This window comes from Mauremys reevesii, linkage group 1 (assembly GCF_016161935.1).
Source record: "Mauremys reevesii isolate NIE-2019 linkage group 1, ASM1616193v1, whole genome shotgun sequence".
In the NCBI taxonomy this organism is placed as follows: domain Eukaryota; kingdom Metazoa; phylum Chordata; order Testudines; family Geoemydidae; genus Mauremys; species Mauremys reevesii.
Genome location: NC_052623.1, coordinates 261,386,352 through 261,408,889, shown reverse-complemented (window position 1 = coordinate 261,408,889; position 22,538 = coordinate 261,386,352). Strand labels below are relative to the sequence as shown.

Sequence of the window (22,538 nt, the reverse complement as noted above, 5' to 3'; positions counted from 1 at the left end):
ATGTAGCTGTCTAATGATAGAACTTGCAACACTGAGCCGAGCAATGTGTAAGTACCTCTAAAAAATCTGGGCTTAACTGCTTAGGTTTTGGTCGAGACTTGCACCTTTGAAAAGGTCTTTTCTCTGTTAATGTGTGGATACTGAACTTTTAAGGTTGGCCTGTCACTACTATATTCTCTTTGCAAAGTGCTGCAAAACTGTGCTAAAAATGGGAAGCATAGGAAGTGATCTAAACTTGGGACAACAAATTATTGAACAAGACAAAATAGGAGAATATTTGCAATCTGTTTAGACGATGGGGAAATATGGAACATAAAAATGAAGAACATTCACATTATACTATGAGAATGACTCTCAAAGTGGCCGGATTTCATACATACTTAGCGCTGGTGTGGCACGTACTGTTACAGGCATCATCTTTGATTTCTGGAAGAGACAAAATGAACGTTTATACCCTTGCAAGTCAACATTCTAAAACTATAAGTTCCTTTACCCCTTTCTGTGGTTTCAAACTCTTCCCCTTCGTTTTCCTTATGCAAGGTCAGCTTCTGTCATCCTTGTACTAAATAATGCCTTATTGCCCAACGAAATCCCCGGGAATGCTTGGAGTAAGGGACTGCCCAATGTGAGTAAGGATGAAAGTTTTCCCTGTGCATAGGTCATCACAATGTGGAGGCTATGCATCCCTGATGTCCTATTTTGGGAGGTACAAGGGATGAAAGTGATGCACCTGACTAGGGTTGCATTTCATCCCTGTCATTTTACTTATTTAAAAAAAATTAAAGGAAACCTGTTACCATAATTGTTATATAAGCAGTAAAAGTGAAGCTGAAAGGTGCACAAAGGCATCAAAGCAGTGTAAATGATGGGTTACAGTACATTTACATACTGATGTTACAATAGTCATCAGTGATTTATCTCTACACAGTTCTGCCGACTTGGCCCATCCTCCCTCAGGCAGTTCCACTGCTAATCTAAGATGGGGAAGAGAGCCATACTTGTTCTTTTAATTCTTCTATCCTGTCAAGCCTATTTCACAAGCCTAACTGTGAAATACAGTTATTGGCGTCATTATCCCAACTCATTGTACCTAATTTCATTTTCACATTTTAAATTTCACCCTAAAATCTCTCTTCTTCCCCTCTACCTACCTTGGGGTAGGATTCACCTCTGTGCAGGGAGACAGCACAAGGGCTATGCACCACTCAAAGTCCATTTAAGCCCCAAAATAAAGCATTAGTGAGACTTGAGTGTCACATAGGCCTTCTGCTGCCTGCTGCACAGGGGTATTTCACCATTAGTGTATTGATGTTTTTCCTTAGCTCAGTATTGCATCTGCATCAGGAGCTTCTGGGCACTGGTTTTTGTCTCTTCTGCGCCTGTTGTTTTGTTGAATATATGCTTATTTATTGTATTTCCTTTATATGTCTTGTCCAGTGCCTTGCTATTGAAGATACTCTATTTTATCTAACCTGTGCATTTTATATAGCACCTACCATTTTGGTTTCCATGCAATGATTTGTGCTGCATGTGAGGTCACAGTTAAGCATGCAGGCTGGAGTTTGCAAAGGAGCCCAAGGGAATTAGTTGTTCAAATCCAATTGAAATTCTAGGGGAGTTGGATGCCTAACTACTTTGGGACCCTTCTGAAAATCGCTGCATAGTTGGCTTTCTCTTCTAGGCCTTGGTCTTATTCCCCCACCAACTAATTAAAAATAACTCTTATTTACTTGCAAGTAAATAATTATAAAGCAATATGTAATATCATATAGCTGAAGTCAATTTATTGCAGGAGTTGAAGGGGAGTTTGCTCTGCAGAACAACTCTGCTCTGGAAATAGTACAAATTTACAGCAAACAGGAATTTTGTTTTGAAGAGATCCTGAATGAAATAGGTATAGGCAAGCAAAGGGATATATTTAAGAGCGAAGCTTGTCAATTGGGTTGCATGATTCTCCATTACTATTGATGGCTAATCCCTTCACACAGGTCTGAAAGCTTTCCAAAGACATTTCTTTCACAGCCAGGCTGAGGGTCTCATTGCCTTTCTGTAGCCTTGGGAGGCTGATTGTTACCTAGTATTGTGGGAGAGAACCTTAAGTACACAGTGCATTGGGATGTATTCCTTGCCACTGCTCTGCATTCCAGAACACATACAAACTTCATCAGAGAAAGGAGAAGACACACTCAGGGCCCGCTCCAGACACCAGCTGAGCAAGCTCGTGCTTGGGGTGGCAGATTCTACGGGGCAGCATTCCGCCCAAACCTAGGGCGGCACGGCCACCTTTTTTTCCCGCTGCTCCGGCCGCCCTGTAGGGGGCGGCAACGCAGAGGAGGGGAGGGACCTGCAGCAAACTTGGCAGGGCAGCCCGCGTCCTTCCCTCCCTGCCGACTGGAGCCCTCCTGGCAGGCGGCGCGGCGGTCGGGGCCGCGTGGCAAGTGCCCCGCTGAAGTGCTGGCCACCCACCTTCTCTCTCCCCCCGCTCCCTCCCCTTCCCCCACATTAGACCGGGCGCGCACTCTGCAGCACAGGGAGTCCCCTGGCTCCGTCTGCCCTGTAGTGTTGTTTGTTTTGTTTTGTTTTTCCCCTGCTTTGCCAGCCGCGCCGTTGTTTCTCCCCCTGCCCCGCCGCTTTGCCGCTCCAGCCACGCCATGTTCCCCCCCGCTTTGTTGCTCCAGCCACACCGTGTCCCACCCCCGCTTTGCCGCTCCAACCACGCCTTTTTTCCCCCCCCTGCTTTGCTGCTCCAGTGGCCCTGCCCCCCTCCCTTTTTTTTTCTTTTTGCTTGGGGCGGCAAAAAAGCCAGAGCTGGCCCAGGACACACTTACCGCTCTCACATTTCACACCTCTCCAGCCAACGTCACACTCACAGGAGCCATCGCCCTCAATCCCACTGCTGCATTTCCCATGGACACAAGCACATTCTAAATGCACAGAGGTAAGAAAACCACTTAAAATATGCAGTGTAACATAGAGTGTGCATAGCAGAGCAACAACTGAGACATTAGATGGGTTGCCTGTATGCACTCTCCCTACACACTCCGTTTTCCTAATGTACTTTACTCAGTTGTATATCTCTAGTATATATAGACATTTAGTAGAGATGCCTATCATATTTTCATACACAGAATAATATAAATGACTCAATGGATAATGGTCTGGATATTTTCTTTCATTTATGACCATCCTGTCCTACCAACACTATGCAAGCATTCGACTGTTTCCCGCCTCCCATGACTGGTAGAATGTTACATATATACAGTCACTATTTTCTTTGAGGTATGGATTTAAAATCATTTGCATGGATTCTAATAGATTTTAGCCCATTCCCCCAGTGCAGAATGCACATGCCTCTGCAACAAACTTATTTGTAAACTCTTCCCTCCTACCCAAAAATGTTCCTCTCAGAGTACGTCTTCGCTGCAATCAGATGTGTGACTGCAGCACACAGGCAGATACAGCAGTGAAGCCACGGCAGCATGGGCAGCAACGTAGGCTGGATAAGCCCGCCTAGGACCCTTGGCATGCACTTGAGCAGCTAGCCCATGCCTTTATTCCCCTTTCCTGCCTTGGAAAATCCCTCCTAGTGAGTAGCAATCTATTTAGAGAAATGTGCGTGGCGTGTCTGTTTGCCATTTAGCAGAGAATAAATCTAAAAGCATAATTGTATCACTGTCAAGTTAATGTTTCCAGTTAGGACTTTTTAACTGGAAATGACAGAGATGAAAGGTGGAAAGAGCACTAAGGGGAAGATTACACACACATCCTGTCTTGCCGTTAGCTGCTAGACCAAGGCAGTGATATGCAGGCTCAGCAGGTGGAGTCAATGAGCAGAAAAGTGCTGTGAAAAGCAGAGCAGAGGAAAAACAGCACCAGTAGGGTCAGAGAAGGTGCTGTTGTGGTGTCATACATGAGACTGGCCCAGTGTAATGTGGGCACATGGCCTAAGGATGCTAATAGTGGAAATACAGTAATGACAAGAGTGCTTTGTGGGTAAAGGGTTGAACCTAGAAGAGTCAGAGGGAAAGAGATTGTCTCCTTCTTGGGTGGAAGGCTTAAGTTCAGACTTCTTAATTTTAAACTAAACTATATGGTGTACAGTGTTGTGAACTCTTCGCAACTTTATTTCAATCTCATGGTATTTGGTGTTTTTCATAAAGCCCCAGATCCTGTTAATAACGTAATCATGAAAGAATCTCAGCTTTCATTTAAAAATAAGTAAATTTCCAATCCTCATGGCGGCAGAGAAAAACTCAAAAATATGACTTGTGTGTAACCTAAGGGCTCAAGAACAAACAAACAAATACACCCCTCCATTTTTTAGAGCCAGTCGTGATTTTTTTTTGTCTGTGACTCAATTTTTGAACACTAGGTGTTGGCAATACTGGGTATAGAAAGGGGATACTTGCAGGCTCTCTTTCTCACAACATTTTATATAATGTGTATGCATGTAAAGAGAGGCTGATTTCCCTCCCTCTTACCAGGGGCGGCTCTAGACATTTTGCCGCCTCAAGCACGGAGGGTCCGCTGGTCCCGCGGCTTCAGCGGACCGCCCGCAGTGGACCCTCCGCGGGACCAGTGGACCCTCCGCAGGCAAGCCGCCGAAGGCACCCTGCCTGCCACCCTCGTGGCGACCGGCAGAGAGCCCCCCATGGTTTGCCACCCCAAGCACGCGCTTGGAGCGCTGGTGCCTGGAGCCGCCCCTGCCTCTTACACCACTTTTACACAGGTGTAGCTCCAGTGACTTCAGTGGAGTTATTCCTGATTTACACAAGTGTAAGTGGGAAGATAATTAATGCCTAGAGCATTGAGAGGATATCAGAGGCAGGGGGCTGAGAGAGCTGAATCATATGGCCACTGAATTCTGAAATAATTTCAGAGATTTTTGGCTGGTCAACTTTCCACCTGTCAAGATTTGAGATGATATCTGCATAGTCTGGAGTCATTAATTACCTTGATTGCAGTTGCGACTATATTTGCCTTCAATACATTTCTCACAGGCTGTTCCATTAAACCCCTCTTCACATTCACACACGCCTGTACCATTAACACCATCCAAACAGATGCCATTTCCAAAGCAGGCATTTCCACTTTTCCCTGGACAGGGCTGGCACTGTTGACCAAAGAAACCTGCACAGCATTCTCTGGTCTGAAACGGAGAAACAACATACCAAAGGCTAGAATTGGGGCTTTTAAGCCACTTCCCTGTGTAGGGGATGGTGCAGAATCACACTGCTCCAGCAGAAGTGCCAGAGATCTCACTAGAGAAACACAATCTGTCCTAGGGCTGGTTCTTATGCATGGGCAGTGGCTCAGCCCAGCTCTATGGCCTAATGTGGAGAAGGTTGGGCCATGGTTCCACCTCTGACTGCTTCCTTTTCAGACTCCTGCTCCCTAGTGGGGAGCGAGCCCAATTAGTTCCTGTGCTCCCCACAGTGCAGAGTGTAGGGATTGCTATTGTGAGAAGTTTCGAAGAGTTACTGTTCTCTAACCTCTGCTCCTCTTCCCTATCCCTGCACAGTCCCCCACTACTGAACTACTTTCTGTTCTGAAAATGTCACAATTGGATGGCTTGCCATTTTCAAAACAGTTTTTTTTCCAATTTTTAAATTAAAATCTCTTTTTTTGTGAAATATTTTGTTTTAATCTAAACAGCATTTTTCGACAGAAAACTTTCAATGAAAATTTTTCAACCTGCCCTATTAAACTTCGGATCGCTCACCATAACTGGAAGCTATTCTGATAAAGAGACCTACTCAGAAAGTCATTAAACCATGGGGCTGGGACTGCCTTTTTGTACTGTGTTTGTACAGCACCTGGCACAATGGGGTCCTGGACCATGAGTGGGGCTCCTAAGGCCCACCACAAAACACATCATAAATAACAATAATGAATAATAATACTTACAATGATCGTTTTAATACACTTTGGCTGGCATCCAATATGAATGGATGTCCTTCCCATAAAGTTTTCAGTGTAGATGCAATATTTCTTCTCTCCTAGCTGTACAAAAATTGGCAAGACAGCTGCTTCATTGTTTGATATCATACAACTATTTTTAGACATTTAAAAATGGTGTCAACTTTGTGTAAACAGTATACTCTGTACATCTGTAAATAGTCAGGCCCTATTGATAAACATGTTCATACATATGCTAAGAAAATATTCTCTGATGTAAAAATAAAGTACACAAACAGATAATTAGCTAAATAATTTACAGTGAATTTAGTCAAGTGCCACTGTCCAAACCACCTCAGTTTAAAGCCCAAGGCAAGAATGGCTCAGCTGGACTCAAGGGCTGTTGGGTCTGAATAATTTAAATAAATGTAATAGACCAAATTCACTGAGGTAACTCCATTGAAATTAATGGGTGTCCACATGGGATAAACTTGGCCCATTAATCTCTCTCTGTATTTAGAGTTGACAATGATACAAACGATGCACACTTAAAGTTAATTATAAAATACTTACAAATTCTTTAGTTCCAGGAGGGCAGCGTGATCGATACGAACACAGGTTGCACTTTTCCTTGGCAAACATAGAGGGGTACACAGTTAAAGGTTTACACTACTGCAGATAGTTTCAACCTATGTTTCTATTCCCAGCCGTTAGGGGAATCAGGAGATATAAAACAGTGAAAGATCATCACTTTGGAAAACCAAGCATTAGGGCTGTCAATTAATTGCAGTTAACTCACGCGGTTAACTAAAAAAATATTAATCACAATTAAAAAAATTAATCGTGATTGATTGCAGTTTTAAGTGCACTGTTAAACAATAGAATACCAATTGAAATTTATTAAATATTTTGGATGTTTTTCTACATTTTCATATAGTATTCTGTGTTGTAATTGAAATCAAAGTGTGTATTATTTTTTATTACAAATGTTTGCACTGTAAAAATGATAATCAAAAGAAATAGTATTTTTCAATTCACTTCATACAAGTACAGTAGTGCAATCTCTTTGTCCTGAAGTGCAACTTACAAATGTAGATTTCTTTTGTTACATAACTGCACTCAAAAACAAAACAATGTAAAACTTCAGAACCTACAAGTCCACTCAGTCCTACTTCCTGTTCAGCCAATTGCTAAGACAAACAAGGTTGTTTACATTTACGGGAGATAATGCTGCCCACTTCTTATTTACGGTGTCACCAGAAAGTGAGAACAGGCATTTGCCTGGCACTTTTGTAGCTGGCATTGCAAGGTATTTGTGTGCCAGATATGCTAAACATTCATATGCCCCTTCATCCAGCATTCCAAAGGACATGCTTCCATACTGATGACGCTCATTAAAAAAATAATGTGTTAATTAAATTTGTGACTGAACTCCTTGGGGGAGTATTGTATGTCCCTTGTTCTGTTTTATCTGCATTGTGCCATATATTCCATGTTATAGCAGTCTCAGATGATGACCCAGCACATGTTGTATGTTTTAAGAACACTTTCACTGTAGATTTGACAAAACACAAAGAAGGTACCAATGTGAGATTTCTAAAAATAGCTACAACACTTGAATCAAGATTTAAGAATCTGAAGTGCCTTCCAAAATCTGAGCGGGATGAGGTGTGGAGCATGCTTTCAGAAATCTTAAAAGAGCAACACTCTGATACGGAAACTACAGAACCCAACCCACCAAAAAAGAAAATCAATCTTCTGCTGGTGGCATTTGACTTGGATAATGAAAATGAACATGCATTGATCCTCACTGCTTTGGACTGTTATTGAGCAGAACCCATCACCAGCATGGACGCATGTCCCCTGGAATGGTGGTTGAAGCATGAAGGGACATGTGAATCTTTAGCTCATCTGACATGTAAATATCTTGCAATGCCAGCTACAACAGTGCTATGAGAATGCCTGTTCTCACTTTCAGGTGACATTGTAAACAAGGGTGGGAAGCATTATCTTCTGCAAATGTAAACAAACTTGTTTGAGCGATTGGCTGAACAAGAAGTAGGACTGAGTGGACTTGCAGGCTCTTAATTTTTACATTGTTTTATTTTGGAATGCAGTTTTTTTATATATAATTCTACATTTGTAAGTTCAACTTTCACGATAAAGAGATTGCATTACAGTACTTGTATTAGGTGACTTGAAAAATACTATTTCTTTTGTTTTTATATAGGGCAAATACTTGTAATCAAAATAAATATAAAGTGAGCACTGTACACTTTGTATTCTGTGTTTGATTGAAATAATATATTTGAAAATGTACAAAACATCCAAAAATATTTAAATAAATGGTATTCTATTATTATTTAACAGTGCGATTAATCGCGTTTAATTTTTTTAATCGCTTGGCAGAAGCATCAAAGACTACCACTGCAGCTGGGTTGCCCGGCAATGTATTGTGTACATCACAGCAGGACTGTAGGGATTTTCCACAAGAAGATTCCTACCAAAGAACTCTCATTGTGGAGAAGTGTAAAGGCTCTACAGGCCCAAGAGCCAAAGGAAATCCATCCCATAGCAATCTCAAAGCAATAAGATTAGGGGACAGATCCTTGTCCTTGGCTCTGCCCTTGCATCCTACTCTGGCAGCACAAGGGTAATGGTGAGGTTCCTGCCTTTCACCCAGGAAGGAGGGAAGAGTCTTTTGTTCAGTCAGTCCATTAAGTTCTGTGCCAGAGTGAAAAGATCAAGGCATCAACCAGGGGAGTGAGTATTTGAGAAGAAATGAATTAGCTTATATTTATTTTCTTTTGTGACTTTGTCTTCTGCAACCTGTTAATTACCCTCCAGCTGTGCACAGCTGGAAACCTCCTCTAACAAAGCCCTGTTAGAAAAACTTCTCACCTGTGCCTTCAGGCAAAGCATAATAACGATCTGTTTCTCCTTGCAGCTCGGAGAAGATAAAAAAAATCTACTGGCTTTTGGGTTTTTTTGAATCCCACTGCTACCACCATGTCATAGGTTTCACCCCCACTCTGAACTTTAGGGTACAGATCTGGGGACCTGCATGAGAACCCCTAAGCTTAATTACCAGCTTAGACCTGGTTGCTACCACCACCCAAATCGTTTAAAACAGCTGTTTATAAGTTATTTGGGAAACTCTGTCTCCCCCCCCAAAAAATCTGTCCCTCTCAAGTACTGTAACCCTTCCCTGGGTAACCTTGAGAGACTTCTCCACCAATTTCCTGGTGAACACCAATCCAAACCCCTTGGATCTTAAAACAAGGAAAAAATCAATCAGGTTCTTAAAAAGAAGACTTTTTATTAAGGAAAAGGGATAAAAGAAATACCTCTGAGAGATTAGCATACAAGCTACTCTCACAGACAACAGATTCAAAACACAGAGGATGTTCCCCTGGGCAAAACCTTAGTACACAAAATAAAACCCAATTTGATTATCCCGCTAATGCAAAAAGACAGTCACAAAAGGAAATAAACATAAGCTAATTCATTCCTTCTCGAATACTCACTACCCTGGTTGATTCTTTGATCTTTTCACTCCGGCACAAAACTTAATGGACTGACTGAACAAAGGACTCTTCCCTCCTTCCTGGGTAAAACATTTTGTCCCCCCATTGGTTCCTCTGGTCAGGTGTCAGCTAGGCTAGGTAAACTTCTTAACCCTTTACTGTCTGTTTATAACAGGTACACAGGAAACTTCAAAGTGCTGTCACAGGAGCGCTCCCGCGGCAGCGCTTTGAAGTGCAAGTGTGGTTGCGTGCGAGTGCTGGGAGAGAGCTCTCCCAGTGCTCCTGGTAATCCAACTCCCAGAACTCGGAGCCTGTTTACACTAGTGCATTTCACACCCCTGAGTCAGCAAGTCAGAACGCTATAAAATGTAAGTGTAGCCAAGCCCTTAAATCCTTTTCCAAGTCTAATTTCTGTACCATGCCAGCCTTAAGAACAAGAAAAGTGAACTGTCTATGGGCTGTCCTATTTGCCTTTCCAGTAAGGAAACCATTGACTGCCAGCCCCATGGAAAACCACATCCTGTTCTCCAGAGGAAGGTAGAACCAGTGCTTAATTTGTGCCAGGGCACCTCTAGGCTTGGGCAGTTCATAGCCCCAGCACCTCTGGGCTTGTTGCATCAGTTGTGAATGTAAAAAAAATTGCTTGAGCCCTGGCACTTCTTTCATTACAAATTAAGCACCGGTCATTGCAATTTGTCAATCAGTCCGATCTATGTGAAGAACACAATGGGCAGGAATGCCTTTGTTAGCCGTTAAGAATGGGAATGGATGTGTGTAGAAGGAATCTACATCTCAGAATGGAAAGAGGAACTTTTTCTCCTGTAAAAAGTTTTGTTCGGAAGGTATTTTCATTAATCAAAAGTGGACAAAACCCAATCAGTGTTTATTAAAGTAGTGGGTTAACTTGGGCTCATATTGATATATTGAAATCTGGCGGGTACAGTGGGCTTACTGCTGTGATGTTGTTATTGTATTCAGGCTGTTAATATACTGACTGCAGAATCAAAGTAGTTTTTATATGATATCAAAGCTACTGCAGGAGTTTGTTGTGGAAAATTCAAACATTTTTGACTGGTCAATACGATGCAGTATGTCCAATATGCCTTAGCTATATTTTCATACTAGCATCTATGACAAATTTTAAAGCAACAATCTCAACCAAGACATAACTTACGGTTGTCATCACAGTATCATTGATATCACATCTGTTCTTCTGTATTTCCAGAATTTTTCCCAATCCATGGATAACGCCTTTGTCAGTTGCAATATTTGTGTAATTTATAGGTGCCTCATTGATGTACAGCTGTAAAGGAAATGCAGTCCGTTAAAATACAGTAGATCAGCTGAACTGCACAGCAGTAGTACTGACTTGACAGAGGAAATAGATTCAGCTGGGGGCTGTAACAAAAAATATTGCCCAAGGAGATCCCAGATTGAAAGAGTTCTCTGGAGTGGTGATGGAAGAAAGAAGGAAAAGCATAATGTCTTCAATTCTTCAAAACATCCTTATTCAACAAACCACCTAAGAACATGATCAGGTTTATGCACATGCTCGTGTCCCATTGATGTACTTAAGTGCTTTGCTGAACTGGGGCCTGTGTTGGGGGGTGCCTGGGTCAGAAGGGGTTAACACCACACTATGGGCGGAGGGAGTCCCACCCCTCAGACCATATTGGGCAAGTGCTATGCCAGTACAAAAGGGAGCAGCCCGGCTCAGTCTGGACTGAGCACCGGAGAGGGAGGACCTTTGGTAGAGCCTCCAGCTGAGGAACCATCATAGCCCTTGCTTGATGAACCAGACTGGAGCCCCAGGGAATTACCCATGCTGAGGAGCCTGGAGACCCTGATACCCCATTGACTACAGCTTCAGGAAGCATGGTAGGAAGTGACCCAGGGAGGGGGGCAAGTGGTATCTTCAACCCATGCAAGGTCTGCATGTTTTGGTTGGATTCCCTGCTGACCCAGTGGCAGACCACTCCACCACAGACCATAGTGCCCTGTATCTGGGGGTTGTTATATTGACTCTGGCCACTAGGTTGCACTGCCGTGAACACAAGGGTTGCTATATTGACTCTGGTCGCTAGGACAAACTGCCCTGAACACAAGGGCCACTGTATTGACTCTGGCCGCTAGGCCACACTGTCCTGAACACAAGGGCTTCTGTATTGACTCTGGTCACTAGGTTACGCAGCCCCAGACCCAAGGACTCTGGCCTTCACTCACCCCAGAGGCCTTCACTCTGACTCTTGGACCTCAGTGTGGTGAGGTCTGAGACAGTTGGGCAAACAATAACCATGGTGTCCACACACCCACTATCAACCCCGGCAGGAGATGGGGTGTGCATACACCGCCACAGGGCCATTACATGCAGGGGCGGCTCTAGGCATTTTGCCGCCCCAAGCATGGCAGGCTTCATGCCTGCGGAGGGTCCACTGGTCCCGTGGCTTCAGGCCTGCGGACGGTCCGCTGGTCCCGTGGCTTCAGCGGCATGCCTGCGGGACCAGCGACTGGCAGAGCGCCCCCAGTGGCTTGCCACCCCAAGCACGCGCTTGGCGTGCTGGTGCCTGGAGCCGCCCCTGATTACATGAAGGATAATACTGTGACTAGAGAATAGGAGCAGGAGCAAGGTGGTCTGGGTTGTTTTCCTGGCTTTGCTACAGATTTGGGCAGTTCCTGTCCCTTAGGTTCTTCATGAATAGAAAGGGTGTTGTGAGGTTAAATTCTCCTGTCAGGGCTGCCCAGAGGATTCAGGGGGCCTGGGGCAAAGCAATTTTGGGGCCCCCTTCCATAAAAAAAAGTTGCAATACTATAGAATACTGTATTCTCATGGGGGCCCCTGTGAGGCCCAGGGCCTAGGGCAAATTGCCCCACTTGCCCCCCCCCCCTCTGGGCAGCCCTGTCTCCTGTCCCTTAGGTTCCTCATGAATAGAAAGGGTGTTGTGAGCAGGGGCGGCTCTAGACCCCAGCGTGCCAAGCAGGCGCTTGGGGCGGCCGTTTCCCGGGGGGGCGGCATTTGGCTCCGGTGGAGCTCGCCGCGGCCCGCGCAGGTCCACCGGAGGGGGGGGGGGACTGCCTGCCCTGCCGCGGCGCGGTCGCGGCGGCCCGCGCCCCGCTCCTCCCCGCTCGCTCCGCGCAGGCGCGGGCGCGGCAGGTCCGCTCCCCCGCTCCGTGGGCCTGCGCAGGGCATGGCGGCGGCGCCGCAGGAGCGCGGGAGAACCCGCTGAGCGGAGACCGAAGGGGCGGGCGCGCGGGCGGCGCAGCGCTCGGCGCTTTCTAGGGCGCCCCCTTTGGTTGTGAGGGTAAATTCACTAATATTGCAAAGTGCTTTGACCTCCTGGGATGAAAGGGGTTATAAAACTACAAATCAATATTACTACTATTTTTAAAATTAAAAGAGAGTTTCCAGAAAAACTGTTAGAAAAAGGATTAATGATTGCTTTGCAATGCAGGTCTCTAGTCACCAGATGTGTGAGATCATCATACTGTCTTGTAAAATCAGATGCTAAATCTGAACAGCATAATTTGAATCCAGTCAAAGGTCCCTTCCAGTGTGACTTTGAATTAAGCAGGCTTTGTCTAGACTGTCTGGAGACTCAACAGCACATTTGAGTGGAATCTCTTGTAATATTAAGGTGTCAGAAAGCAACGATGAGTCAATAGCTCTTGTTGCCTGCATTTCAATTTAAGATAGAAGTTTCATTCTTGTAGTGAAGAAAACATGTTTCTACATTTAAACACAGGCAGCAGCACCTGGCCGTTGTGCAGGAAGAATCCCACTTGATAGGAAAATCCGAGCATGGTCTCCCTGTGCATGCCATTGTGCATGTCGTTCTTCAAGAGCTTTTCCTCCAACACAACATGGTATCGGATTTGGTCTTCGTCCTGCAAGACATGGGGGGTAAACCAGTGATGTGCTGCCAACATTTTAACAAAGGTGCACTCACAAGATGTTCAGCTTAGTCGGCAAATGTTTGGGTGAAATATTGTTTACAGTGTTGTTGTAGCCGAGTTGGTCCCAGGATATTAGAGAGACAAAGTGGTTGAGGTAATATCTTAATACTAAATAGGTAAGTTGGTCCATTCAAAGATATTACCTCCTCTACCTCATCTCTCTAATAACAAAGCACAAACATGTAGACAGGTTATGGGCCCTTATGCTGGGGACACCTACTGACCTCCAGGGTATAGGAAGAAATTTCCCTGTGGGCAGGTTATTTCATATTGTTTATTATGGAGTTTCTTGTACTTTCTCCTTCAGCACCTGGTATTGGCCACTGGTGGAAGCAAACTACTGTAGTCTGAGCCACTATGGCAATTGCTATATTTCTGTGCATAGGGCTGGCCGACGGATTTTGGGGAGAGTTAGCAAGATTGATCGTTGGGCTACATCCCAATCTTAACTAATTCATTTTACATAAAATCCTGCATGTGGAGGAGCTCTCTACAGAGTCATAGAAAGGTAGGGCTGGAAGAGACCTCGAGAAGTCAAGTCCAGCCCCCTGTGCTGAGGCAGGACCAAGTAAACCTAGACCAGTGGTTCTCAAACTTTTGCACTGGTTACCCCTTTCACACAGCAAACTGCTGAGTGAGACACCCCTTATAAATTAAAAACACAATTTTTATGTTTAACACTATTATAAATGCTAGAGGCAAAGCAGGGTTTGAGGGTGGAGGCTGACAGCTCACGACCCCCACATAATAACCTTCGCACCCCCTGAGGTGTCATGACCCCCGGTTTAAGAACCCCTGACCTAGACCATCCCTGACAGATGTTTGTCCAGCCTGTTCTTAAAAACCTACAGTGATAGGGATTCCACAACCTCCTTTGGAAGCCTATTCCAGTGTGTAATTCTCCTTGTACTTAGAAAGCTTTTGCTAATATCTAACCTAAATCTCCCTTGCTGAAGATTAAGTCTATTACTACTTGTCCTACCTTCAGTGAACCTAGAGAACAATTGGTTGCCATCCTCTGTATAACAGCCCTTAACATATTTGAAGACTGGGATCAGGTCTCCCCTCAGTCGTCTTTTCTCAAGACTAAACGTGCCCAGTGTTTTTAACCTTTCCTTGTACGACAGGTTTTCTAAACCGTCTATCATTTTTGTTGATCTCCTCCGGACTCTCTCCAGGTTGTCCACATCTTTCCTAAAGTGTGATGCCCATAATTAGACACAATACTCCAGCTGAGGCCTCACCAGTGCTGAATAGCGTGTGACAATTACTTCCTCTTACCTACAACATTCCTGCTAGTACACCCCAGAATATTAGCCTTTTTTGCAACTGCATCACAGTGTTGACTCATATTCAATTTGTGATCCACTATAACGCCCAGATCTCTTTTAGCAGTACTGCCACCTAGCCAGTTATTCCCCATTTTGTAGTTGGGCATTTGATTTTTTTCCTTCCTAAGTGTAGTACTTTGCACTTGTCTTTATTGACTTTCTTCTTGTTGAAGTTCAGACCAATTCTCCAATTTTTCAACACTGTTTTGAAGTCTATTATGTCCTTCAAAGTGCTTGTAACCCCTCCCAGCTTGGTGTCATCTGCAAGTTTTAGGTCTCTTCCCCACCTCCCCAGTTTCCTGCTGCAGAAGTGAAGACAAGCAGCTTGATCCTTTCAACCTCAGCTATCTGTTGGCACTGATTTATATCAGTTTACATTTTGAAGGTTATCTCCACCAGGAAAAGGGTTAGATCAATACTTTATAAATGAAAGCTGAGGCTTTCCTTCACACAGCTTTCTGCATGTTATTGGTGGATTGAACATTTTTTCTTAAAAATGGTTAAGTTGTTTTCTGATTTTAAAAATTATTGGTTTTTGTGTGGCTTCAGGTCTTTTCCCATCTTGCTGGAGTTACTTTGTAACTTACATTTTGTATGGTCAGTAATGCTTTGTTTTAGTGGCCTGTTCTGCTTGTAATGGACTAGTGGGATCAGGGGAATAATTTTCAAGAGCACTTAGGGCTACAACTACACTGAAAATAAAGATGAGCGGCAGCATGTCTCATAGCCCAGTTCCACTGACTCAAGCTCATGCTATGGGGCTAAAAATAGCAGTGTCAAAGTCTGGCTCTGAAACCCAGCGAGGGGGAAGGGTCTCAGAACCTGGGCTCCAGCCTGAATGGGGAAGTCTACAGTGCTATTGTTAGCCCTGTAGTATGAGCCCCACAAGCCCAAGTCAATTGATTCAGGCTCTGAGATTTAAAAAAGAATTTTTTTTCCTGCATAGACATATCCTAAGGGACTCAAGAGCCTAATTCCCACTTTACTTTAGATGTTCCACTTCTAACAAGCCTGTTTTGTTTTTCAGGAAGCCAATTTATTTTTTCCCCCTGCTTTCACCTGTCCAGAAGGCTAATATATGTGGAACATGTTTAGAATGCTCTTCCAATTTACATATTAAAATTCATGCCATGTCATGCTCTTCATGTCTTTCATAGATCTAGTGAAAGAAATGACTCCAAACTACAACATTTGTAAATTTTGCTATGTCCTTTTGGCTTTTTTCATGCAGTAATGTAGTGTCCATTTTGAATTCCCACCGGGTAGAAATCCTACTGTTTTGTTTTCAGATATCTGAGCTCCCTTAACTGGGCACTTGGGATGGGAACATTAAATCTCACTCATCATCAGCTAAAATGTAGGGAGATATTTCCTGCCACCTATCACCAGCAGGCTGAAAAATACCCCTCCTGACCAATGTTCTATTTGGGCCAAATCTTGCTCCCCCTGAAATCAAGGATTGGGCCCAGTGACTGCTCCAAACTCCTCCCTCTAAGGCCGAGCTTCTATAAAATGGGAAAAGGTCTGACCACTTCCTGCTTCTGCCTTTCAGGGAGCCACACCTCAAACAGAGGCAATCAGTGTCTATGGCCAAGAGGAGAGCCACAAGAAAATTACAGGTACAATATATAGTGGCTGAAAAGCAAGAACTGAAACCTCCATATGCCAGAATAAATAATAGGAAAAAATGAGGGATACATAGAAAACTAAAGCCTGAGTGTGTGCACCTGTCAGTCACTGCTTGCTCTTGGTTTAATTACCTTTTAAAGAAGGATTGAAATTAAGACCATTTTTCCTCTCACCCATTCTTAACCCAAATTTCAAGGTGCAGTTACAGTGGGGGTTCAGCTCTTAAAAACATCTGTTTCTGCAGTACCAAAGCCTGATTGGCTGGCTTTTGAAAACCAAAGCCATCCACAGCATTACTCAACTCTACTTTCAGTTCAATTTAAAAGAAGAAACTTAATAGAGCACCTATTAAGCTTTTTACACTCTGAAAGCTTGATCCTGCCAATACCTGTGTGTGAATGGACTTAGGCAGGGCAACTCATCTGAGCTTAGTTTCATTCATGAGGGTTGCAGACTCAGACACTACCAACTTACGTCTGTATAACAACGCCACTTAGGGGTGTAGATTTTCCACACCCCTGAACAATGCAGTTATACTGACTTGACTCCTGGCATAGACAGCTTCATGTCAACAGGAGGGCTTTTCCTGTTGACATAACTATCACCTCTTGGGGAGGTGAAGTACCTATGCTGACAGGAGATGCTCTTCACTAAATGCTAGTGGGGCACAGCTGCACCCAGTGCAGCTGCAGCACTGTAAGTGCAGACAGGCCCTTAGGCCAAACTCTGTGAGGCTGAAGGTCTTGATGTTGCTGTCCATGTCTAGCTGCACTGTCATATAATTAACTAATATTTTTAAAACCAGGTTCAGTTTTCTAAGTGAAAAGGCAGCTCTCAAGGGATACCCTTTCAAATGCTCATTATGGATTTTTCCAGGAAGGTGATATAGAAACAATAACATTGTATCATGAGAGAACTAAAATAGTATTGGCACAGTTTTTCAGCAGATTGACATTCATGAACAAAACAGTCAGTGTTGCCTAGTAGATAGATTACTAGACTGGGGCTCAGGAGATCTAGGTTCTATTCTTGGCTCTGCTGCTGGCCTGCTAGGTGACCTCAGGTAAATCACTTCACTTCTTCTTTGTGTCTCAATTTCCCCATTTGCAAAACAAGCATAATGATATCTCCTTTGTAAAGTGCTTTGAGATCCAATGAGGAAAAGCATTACTAATAACACTATACCTGTTATTTTCAAGTAGAGATGGACAAAACCCAAGAATGATAATTGGAACCTCCCATTGTTTGGGGGAAAATAGCTCATAAACCCATCCCCAACTGCCTTTTTTGATTTTAAGCCAACTTGACTGACTTTTTGCAAAACCCAGACCCTGCTGTTTTATTCATTTCTATTTTCACTCATTCTGTGGCGCACTAGCAGTTTTGAAACTGAAATGGTGTGTTCGAGACTTGTGTATAATACATACCAGAGTGGCAGACTTTTTATTCCTGAGGTAACTTTCAATTGCATCATTATTTGGGGCAAAAACTGTGTAAGTGTTAGCTGCTTCAATTTCATTTGCCAGACTATATTGCTGTTGTGGAAAGACAAAAAAACTTGTAATGATAATCTGCAACCAGCCCAAACACACACAGTCCAGAGAACTAGCTGTATTCTTAAAATAATATGAATACTTGCAATAACATAACCCCTGAAAATGGAGTAATCGGGCATCTGTTCTAAGCGGGCCAGCAGTTTTGGCAATGTGCCACTCAGACCTCTGAGTGGTGTTAGAACCTGAAATCAAAACATAGAAACAATGTCAATACATTGACATATATGCTTGCAAGTGCAAGGACTGGAAATAGAATAAATTGATGTACCATACAATATTTTTCCACAGCTGTCGGCTGTTTTCCCATACAAGTTGCATTGCCTTACTCAGGAGGCCAAGGAATAGAGAGCAGGGTGCTAACTTTTTAATTACATGGTCACGTACCTTATCAATAACATGGATGATTCCATTTGTGGCTGCAATATCACCAACTACAATGTTAGCTCCTTCAATAGTGATGTTCTGGAAAGCAAAGGAATAGGGTTTACTTTCACATCACAGTTACACCAGTTTGCTGATTGTGCAGCAGACTGCCACCTGTTTACATAGAGCTAGACTGTATCCTTGTCTAACGTGGTCAAGCAAGATGCATGGGAGACAGTAAGCATTCCTCCCACAGCCTAGCCCATGTTAGGGCTCCCCAGATTCTCAGTCCTGGACCACAGGGGCTGCACCCCTGATGATTCACTCTGAAGAAACTGGATGGGGAGTAGGTGGCATTGTGGCTCTGTCTTCCCTACTAGCGCTGGGTGAAATTTTTCAGATGAATAGTTGACAAAAATGCAGTTTCAGTCACCCTGAAACTATCCATGAATTTGACACAAATAGCTTCAGTCAATCACAAAATGCCCAGAAAGAGAGGGGGGTACTGCTACTGCTACTGTTGGCCCTTGGTAATATTTAACCCAGGGGTCTGGGTACTTGCCTGGCATGTGGGAGACCTGGGTTTGGATCCCTGCTCTAAAACCGACTTTTATGATTCACCACAAATTCTGAAAAATTTCACATTCGGTTCAATCTAAACCACACTTTTTTCCCCAGAGCTTTTTTAAATTTTTTTTTTGGACCTGACACTGAACTGAAAAATCAATTATTTGCCCAGCTCCATTCCCTACATGTGGGCCAGTAGAACTGACTAGCTGCATGGAGGCAGCATGCTGGCTTCTTTAAATAGGTAAAGTAAATTACTTCCTTTTCCCCCCCTCAAATGTACTTAAGGATCCTCAGGAAGAATTATGCCTCCGAGGCAGAACCTCCTGGTGCTTCTTCTGAGGTGGTGCACCTAGGCACCACATCTCTTATTACAGCTTGCATGCTAAAAACACTATCTTTCCCTCAGTAATTTTGAGAAGTCTGTGGATTCCCAAAGCTTCAAAGCTTTACTGACCTAGTGGAATCTCTTCAACATGCTCCTCCAAAGAATACTCCTTCAAGGGACTAAATACTATGGAGTTTGCATATTCCCAGAAATGTGTATAGATTTTCTACAATAAATCAGACAACTTCTGAAGGCTAGGTTGAGAGGTGGTCAAAGACACCTGGCTTCAGTTATTTACCTTTAAAAATACTTTCAAATGATTTGGGACCATCAAGCTGTGCATGCAGTCAGCCAATGTAGTTGCACGGTATTACTATTACCCTAATCCTCTCTCCCTATCCCCAGTATTGTTTGTTTGTTACACTTGCTTAATGTGTCTTGTGTTAAATTAGATTGTAAACTCTTCAGGGTATGGATTGTGCTTTCCTATTTGTACCCCCTTACAATGGGGCTCTGATCATTTAGGGTTTCATGCTGCTACAACAATACCAATAATAAACAAACATATAAGAATTGATGTGTCTCAGTCTGGCTGTCTAGATAAAGCAGTAGAGAACACAGTACAGTATTTGTCAGAGAACCCAACAGTGTGAGAATGTTGTAGAGAAATTCCTTTAATGCCTGTGTCATAGGCATCTTTAAATGTAAGAGTATGCACGCGTATTAATATTATTATACCACTACTGATGGACTGAAAGCAAAATGGGATTTCAAGCTAGTTGACAAGTGATCTTACCTCATTTTCATTAGACAGATGCAGGAAATTGTTATGCAGAGATGTTGCCAGCATGTCAGATGATGATAAATTCTGGAGGTCAGCAAGTCTATAAGCTCCCACTAATATATGATACCTAAAAGGAAATTCAGCTGGATTCTAATGTTTGTATTTTCTTACAGCTTGCAGATAAATACATTTTGGTGTTTCAGACCACACTTTTTAGGTCAGATTCTGCTTTGAGCTACGCTGGGCTAAAGTTGGGGTTGTTTGTTCAGTGCATAGCACAGCTGGGCCCTGGTCTCAGCTGGGGATCTTAACGCTACTGTAATAATACAAATAATGAATAATTGTCTTCAATGGGATTACCATTTCAGTGTAAAAAAGGAGAATCTGACTCACTGTCTTTAAGGATGTAAAAGCTGCCTCGCTGTAATGGGTTCAAATTAAAACTATATTTGCATTGAAAACCAATTCATTTAAAGAATCAGATGTATCAAATACTAAACAAAACATCAACATACTTTAGTAGGGTTGCAATGTTATTCTTTGACATCCAAAAGGCTTTCTCATCTTGATCCATGTTTTCAATTGCTCGAAGGGAAGGCACAAGGATGGTCAGATTTGAAGTCACCGACAGCATTGTGTTTATTGAAGCCTCCTGAATCAGAGTAAAATGTGTTATATTATATGTTCTAAGCTTGTGTCATCAGGTGACCCTTTTAATAGGGTTCCATACATGAGTTGTCCTGTGATTGGTGTGAGGAGGAAGAACCATTAAGTAGCGTAATGATTTGAACCAATGGCTACAAAGAAAGCTACAAAAAAAAAAAATGTGTGGAAAGCCAAACCAGTGAATTTTTGGTCAGTGTATGAAGAACGGAAACAATCTTAATAAGGAGAAGAACCAATTTTAATATAAGAAATGAATCAATCTACACAACTATCTTACTGTGTCATTTATTTTATGTGTTTGAATTACAAAATATTGTGGTTACTACTGCTGCTTGATAATAGTTGCAACTGAAGTACCCATGAAGGGTAGTCAGAAGTATTTAAGAAACAGGATAAATAGAGTTAATAGCCATGAAATAGGTAATCTGCCCAATACAAGGTTCACATTTGAAAGATTGTATATTTAAGCAGAGATTTTCCAAGAACCATAACGGAGTTATGCATCTAACTCTCAATGAATTTCAATAGGATTTGGGTTCCTAATTCCCTTCAGGTGCTGTTGACAATCCCAGTTTTAACATGGGGCTGTAGGCCGCTAATATTTGAGTATGCTAACTCGTGTTTCATTTAGCAGTGTTGGGCCTTAGGCTGTGGAAGAGACTGGGGAGGAGAGATTAAGAGGATCAACCTCTGTGTAACTCCTTTCTCATAAAACAGAACAACACCACCAAATTTCACTCTTGCTAATTTCCATGGAGCAAGAGGTTCAAGTTTTGCCTTGCCCTGGCCAGTGTGCTGCCTGGAGACTGGCTGTGGTCTCTTCCTGGTGCTCCTTCATCACTTTTGTTGTCCTTTCGGTGCCAAGAAAGGAGAATATGCATAAACCAGCCCCCTGAAATAGCGGGGAATTTTATCTGTTAGTGTCATCTTTCTTTCAAGTCACCATTGCCACCAGCATCTGAGGGCCTCCCAAGTATTTAAAAATAGAACTAACAATAACAATCTTCCTCTTCCTTCCTTCCTAGTCTGTAGGAAAAAACAGCATTCAGGTATGAAAATGTATAAACATGAACATTCCTGCCAGAGTATGAAGTTAAAAATATGCCCTGAAAAAGACCTCCCTGTTTTGCTTGTCTTATCAAACACCATTTGATCCAGAGAGAGGTTTTCCCCTACCCCCAAAACACAGCCTCTGAACATAGCTCAGGCAACCATAGGGCCTGATCCAGCCCACTGAAGTCTGTAGATTCTTACTGACTCTTATGGGCTTGGGTCAGGCCCACAGTCTCTTTCTGGGCAATAAGTCTCTAAGGGCCAAGAATTGATTTGTACAAAACCTCGGATAGTCATTGTGCTTTGATTTCCTAATTCCTGCTTTTTATGAAACTAATTTGCAACTGGAAAGGATATGTGTAAAGGCCAATGACAACCGGTGTCTTGATAACCACTTCTAGATGGCTAGGATTCTTACTACTGTTGGAGATTTTACTGTTGGAGTAAAATCTGGGGACAAACCTGCTTCAAGAACCCTGCACTTCTTATCATTTAACAGAATACTTGGCTTTTGTTTCAAGACAATGGAACTGGAAAAAAAAATTTGCTGGTGAGTGACCATGGGTCTGGTGTGGAGGAAGGACTGAAGGGAATGGGGGAGGCTGCGGATTTTGATAGGAGATAATTAAGACATTACATATCATTGATTGAAAGTATTTTTGGTAGGTTATTTAGATAGCAGTGATTATAACTACAAGAGTGCCATGAACAGCATCTGTGCAATGGAGAAGGAGCATCGCACAAATATACAGAATAGAACTTGCTACTAACCTGAGATGTTAAAATCATGGAAGTTGCATTGGCTCTTTTAATAGACAAGTGGGGAATGCGACACTATAGAACACTGGTTCTCAACAGGGCTGCCCAGAGGTGGGGGCAAGAGGG

The 22,538-nt window shown here is 43.1% G+C and overlaps 1 protein-coding gene and 1 long non-coding RNA gene across 3 annotated transcripts in view; one reads left to right on the top strand and one right to left on the bottom strand.

Moving 5' to 3' along the window:
* Window positions 1-22,538, bottom strand: part of STAB2 (stabilin 2) — a 142,075-nt gene that overhangs the window by 49,770 nt on the left and 69,767 nt on the right. Inside the window, exons 29-40 of the mRNA XM_039484192.1 lie at window positions 20,450-20,586; window positions 19,947-20,061; window positions 18,277-18,354; window positions 17,976-18,074; window positions 17,764-17,871; window positions 13,176-13,307; window positions 10,600-10,728; window positions 6,472-6,528; window positions 5,908-6,003; window positions 4,954-5,149; window positions 2,829-2,924; window positions 381-426 (exon numbers count right to left, since the gene is read on the bottom strand). Coding sequence (XP_039340126.1) covers window positions 381-426; window positions 2,829-2,924; window positions 4,954-5,149; window positions 5,908-6,003; window positions 6,472-6,528; window positions 10,600-10,728; window positions 13,176-13,307; window positions 17,764-17,871; window positions 17,976-18,074; window positions 18,277-18,354; window positions 19,947-20,061; window positions 20,450-20,586 — 1,289 coding nt within the window. The remainder of the gene's footprint in view (window positions 1-380; window positions 427-2,828; window positions 2,925-4,953; window positions 5,150-5,907; window positions 6,004-6,471; window positions 6,529-10,599; window positions 10,729-13,175; window positions 13,308-17,763; window positions 17,872-17,975; window positions 18,075-18,276; window positions 18,355-19,946; window positions 20,062-20,449; window positions 20,587-22,538) is intronic.
* LOC120370088 overlaps window positions 1-22,538 on the top strand; it is an 82,216-nt gene that overhangs the window by 31,715 nt on the left and 27,963 nt on the right. For both annotated transcript variants that reach the window (XR_005583615.1, XR_005583612.1), the window contains exon 3: window positions 16,260-16,326. This is a non-coding gene — a long non-coding RNA (uncharacterized LOC120370088). The remainder of the gene's footprint in view (window positions 1-16,259; window positions 16,327-22,538) is intronic.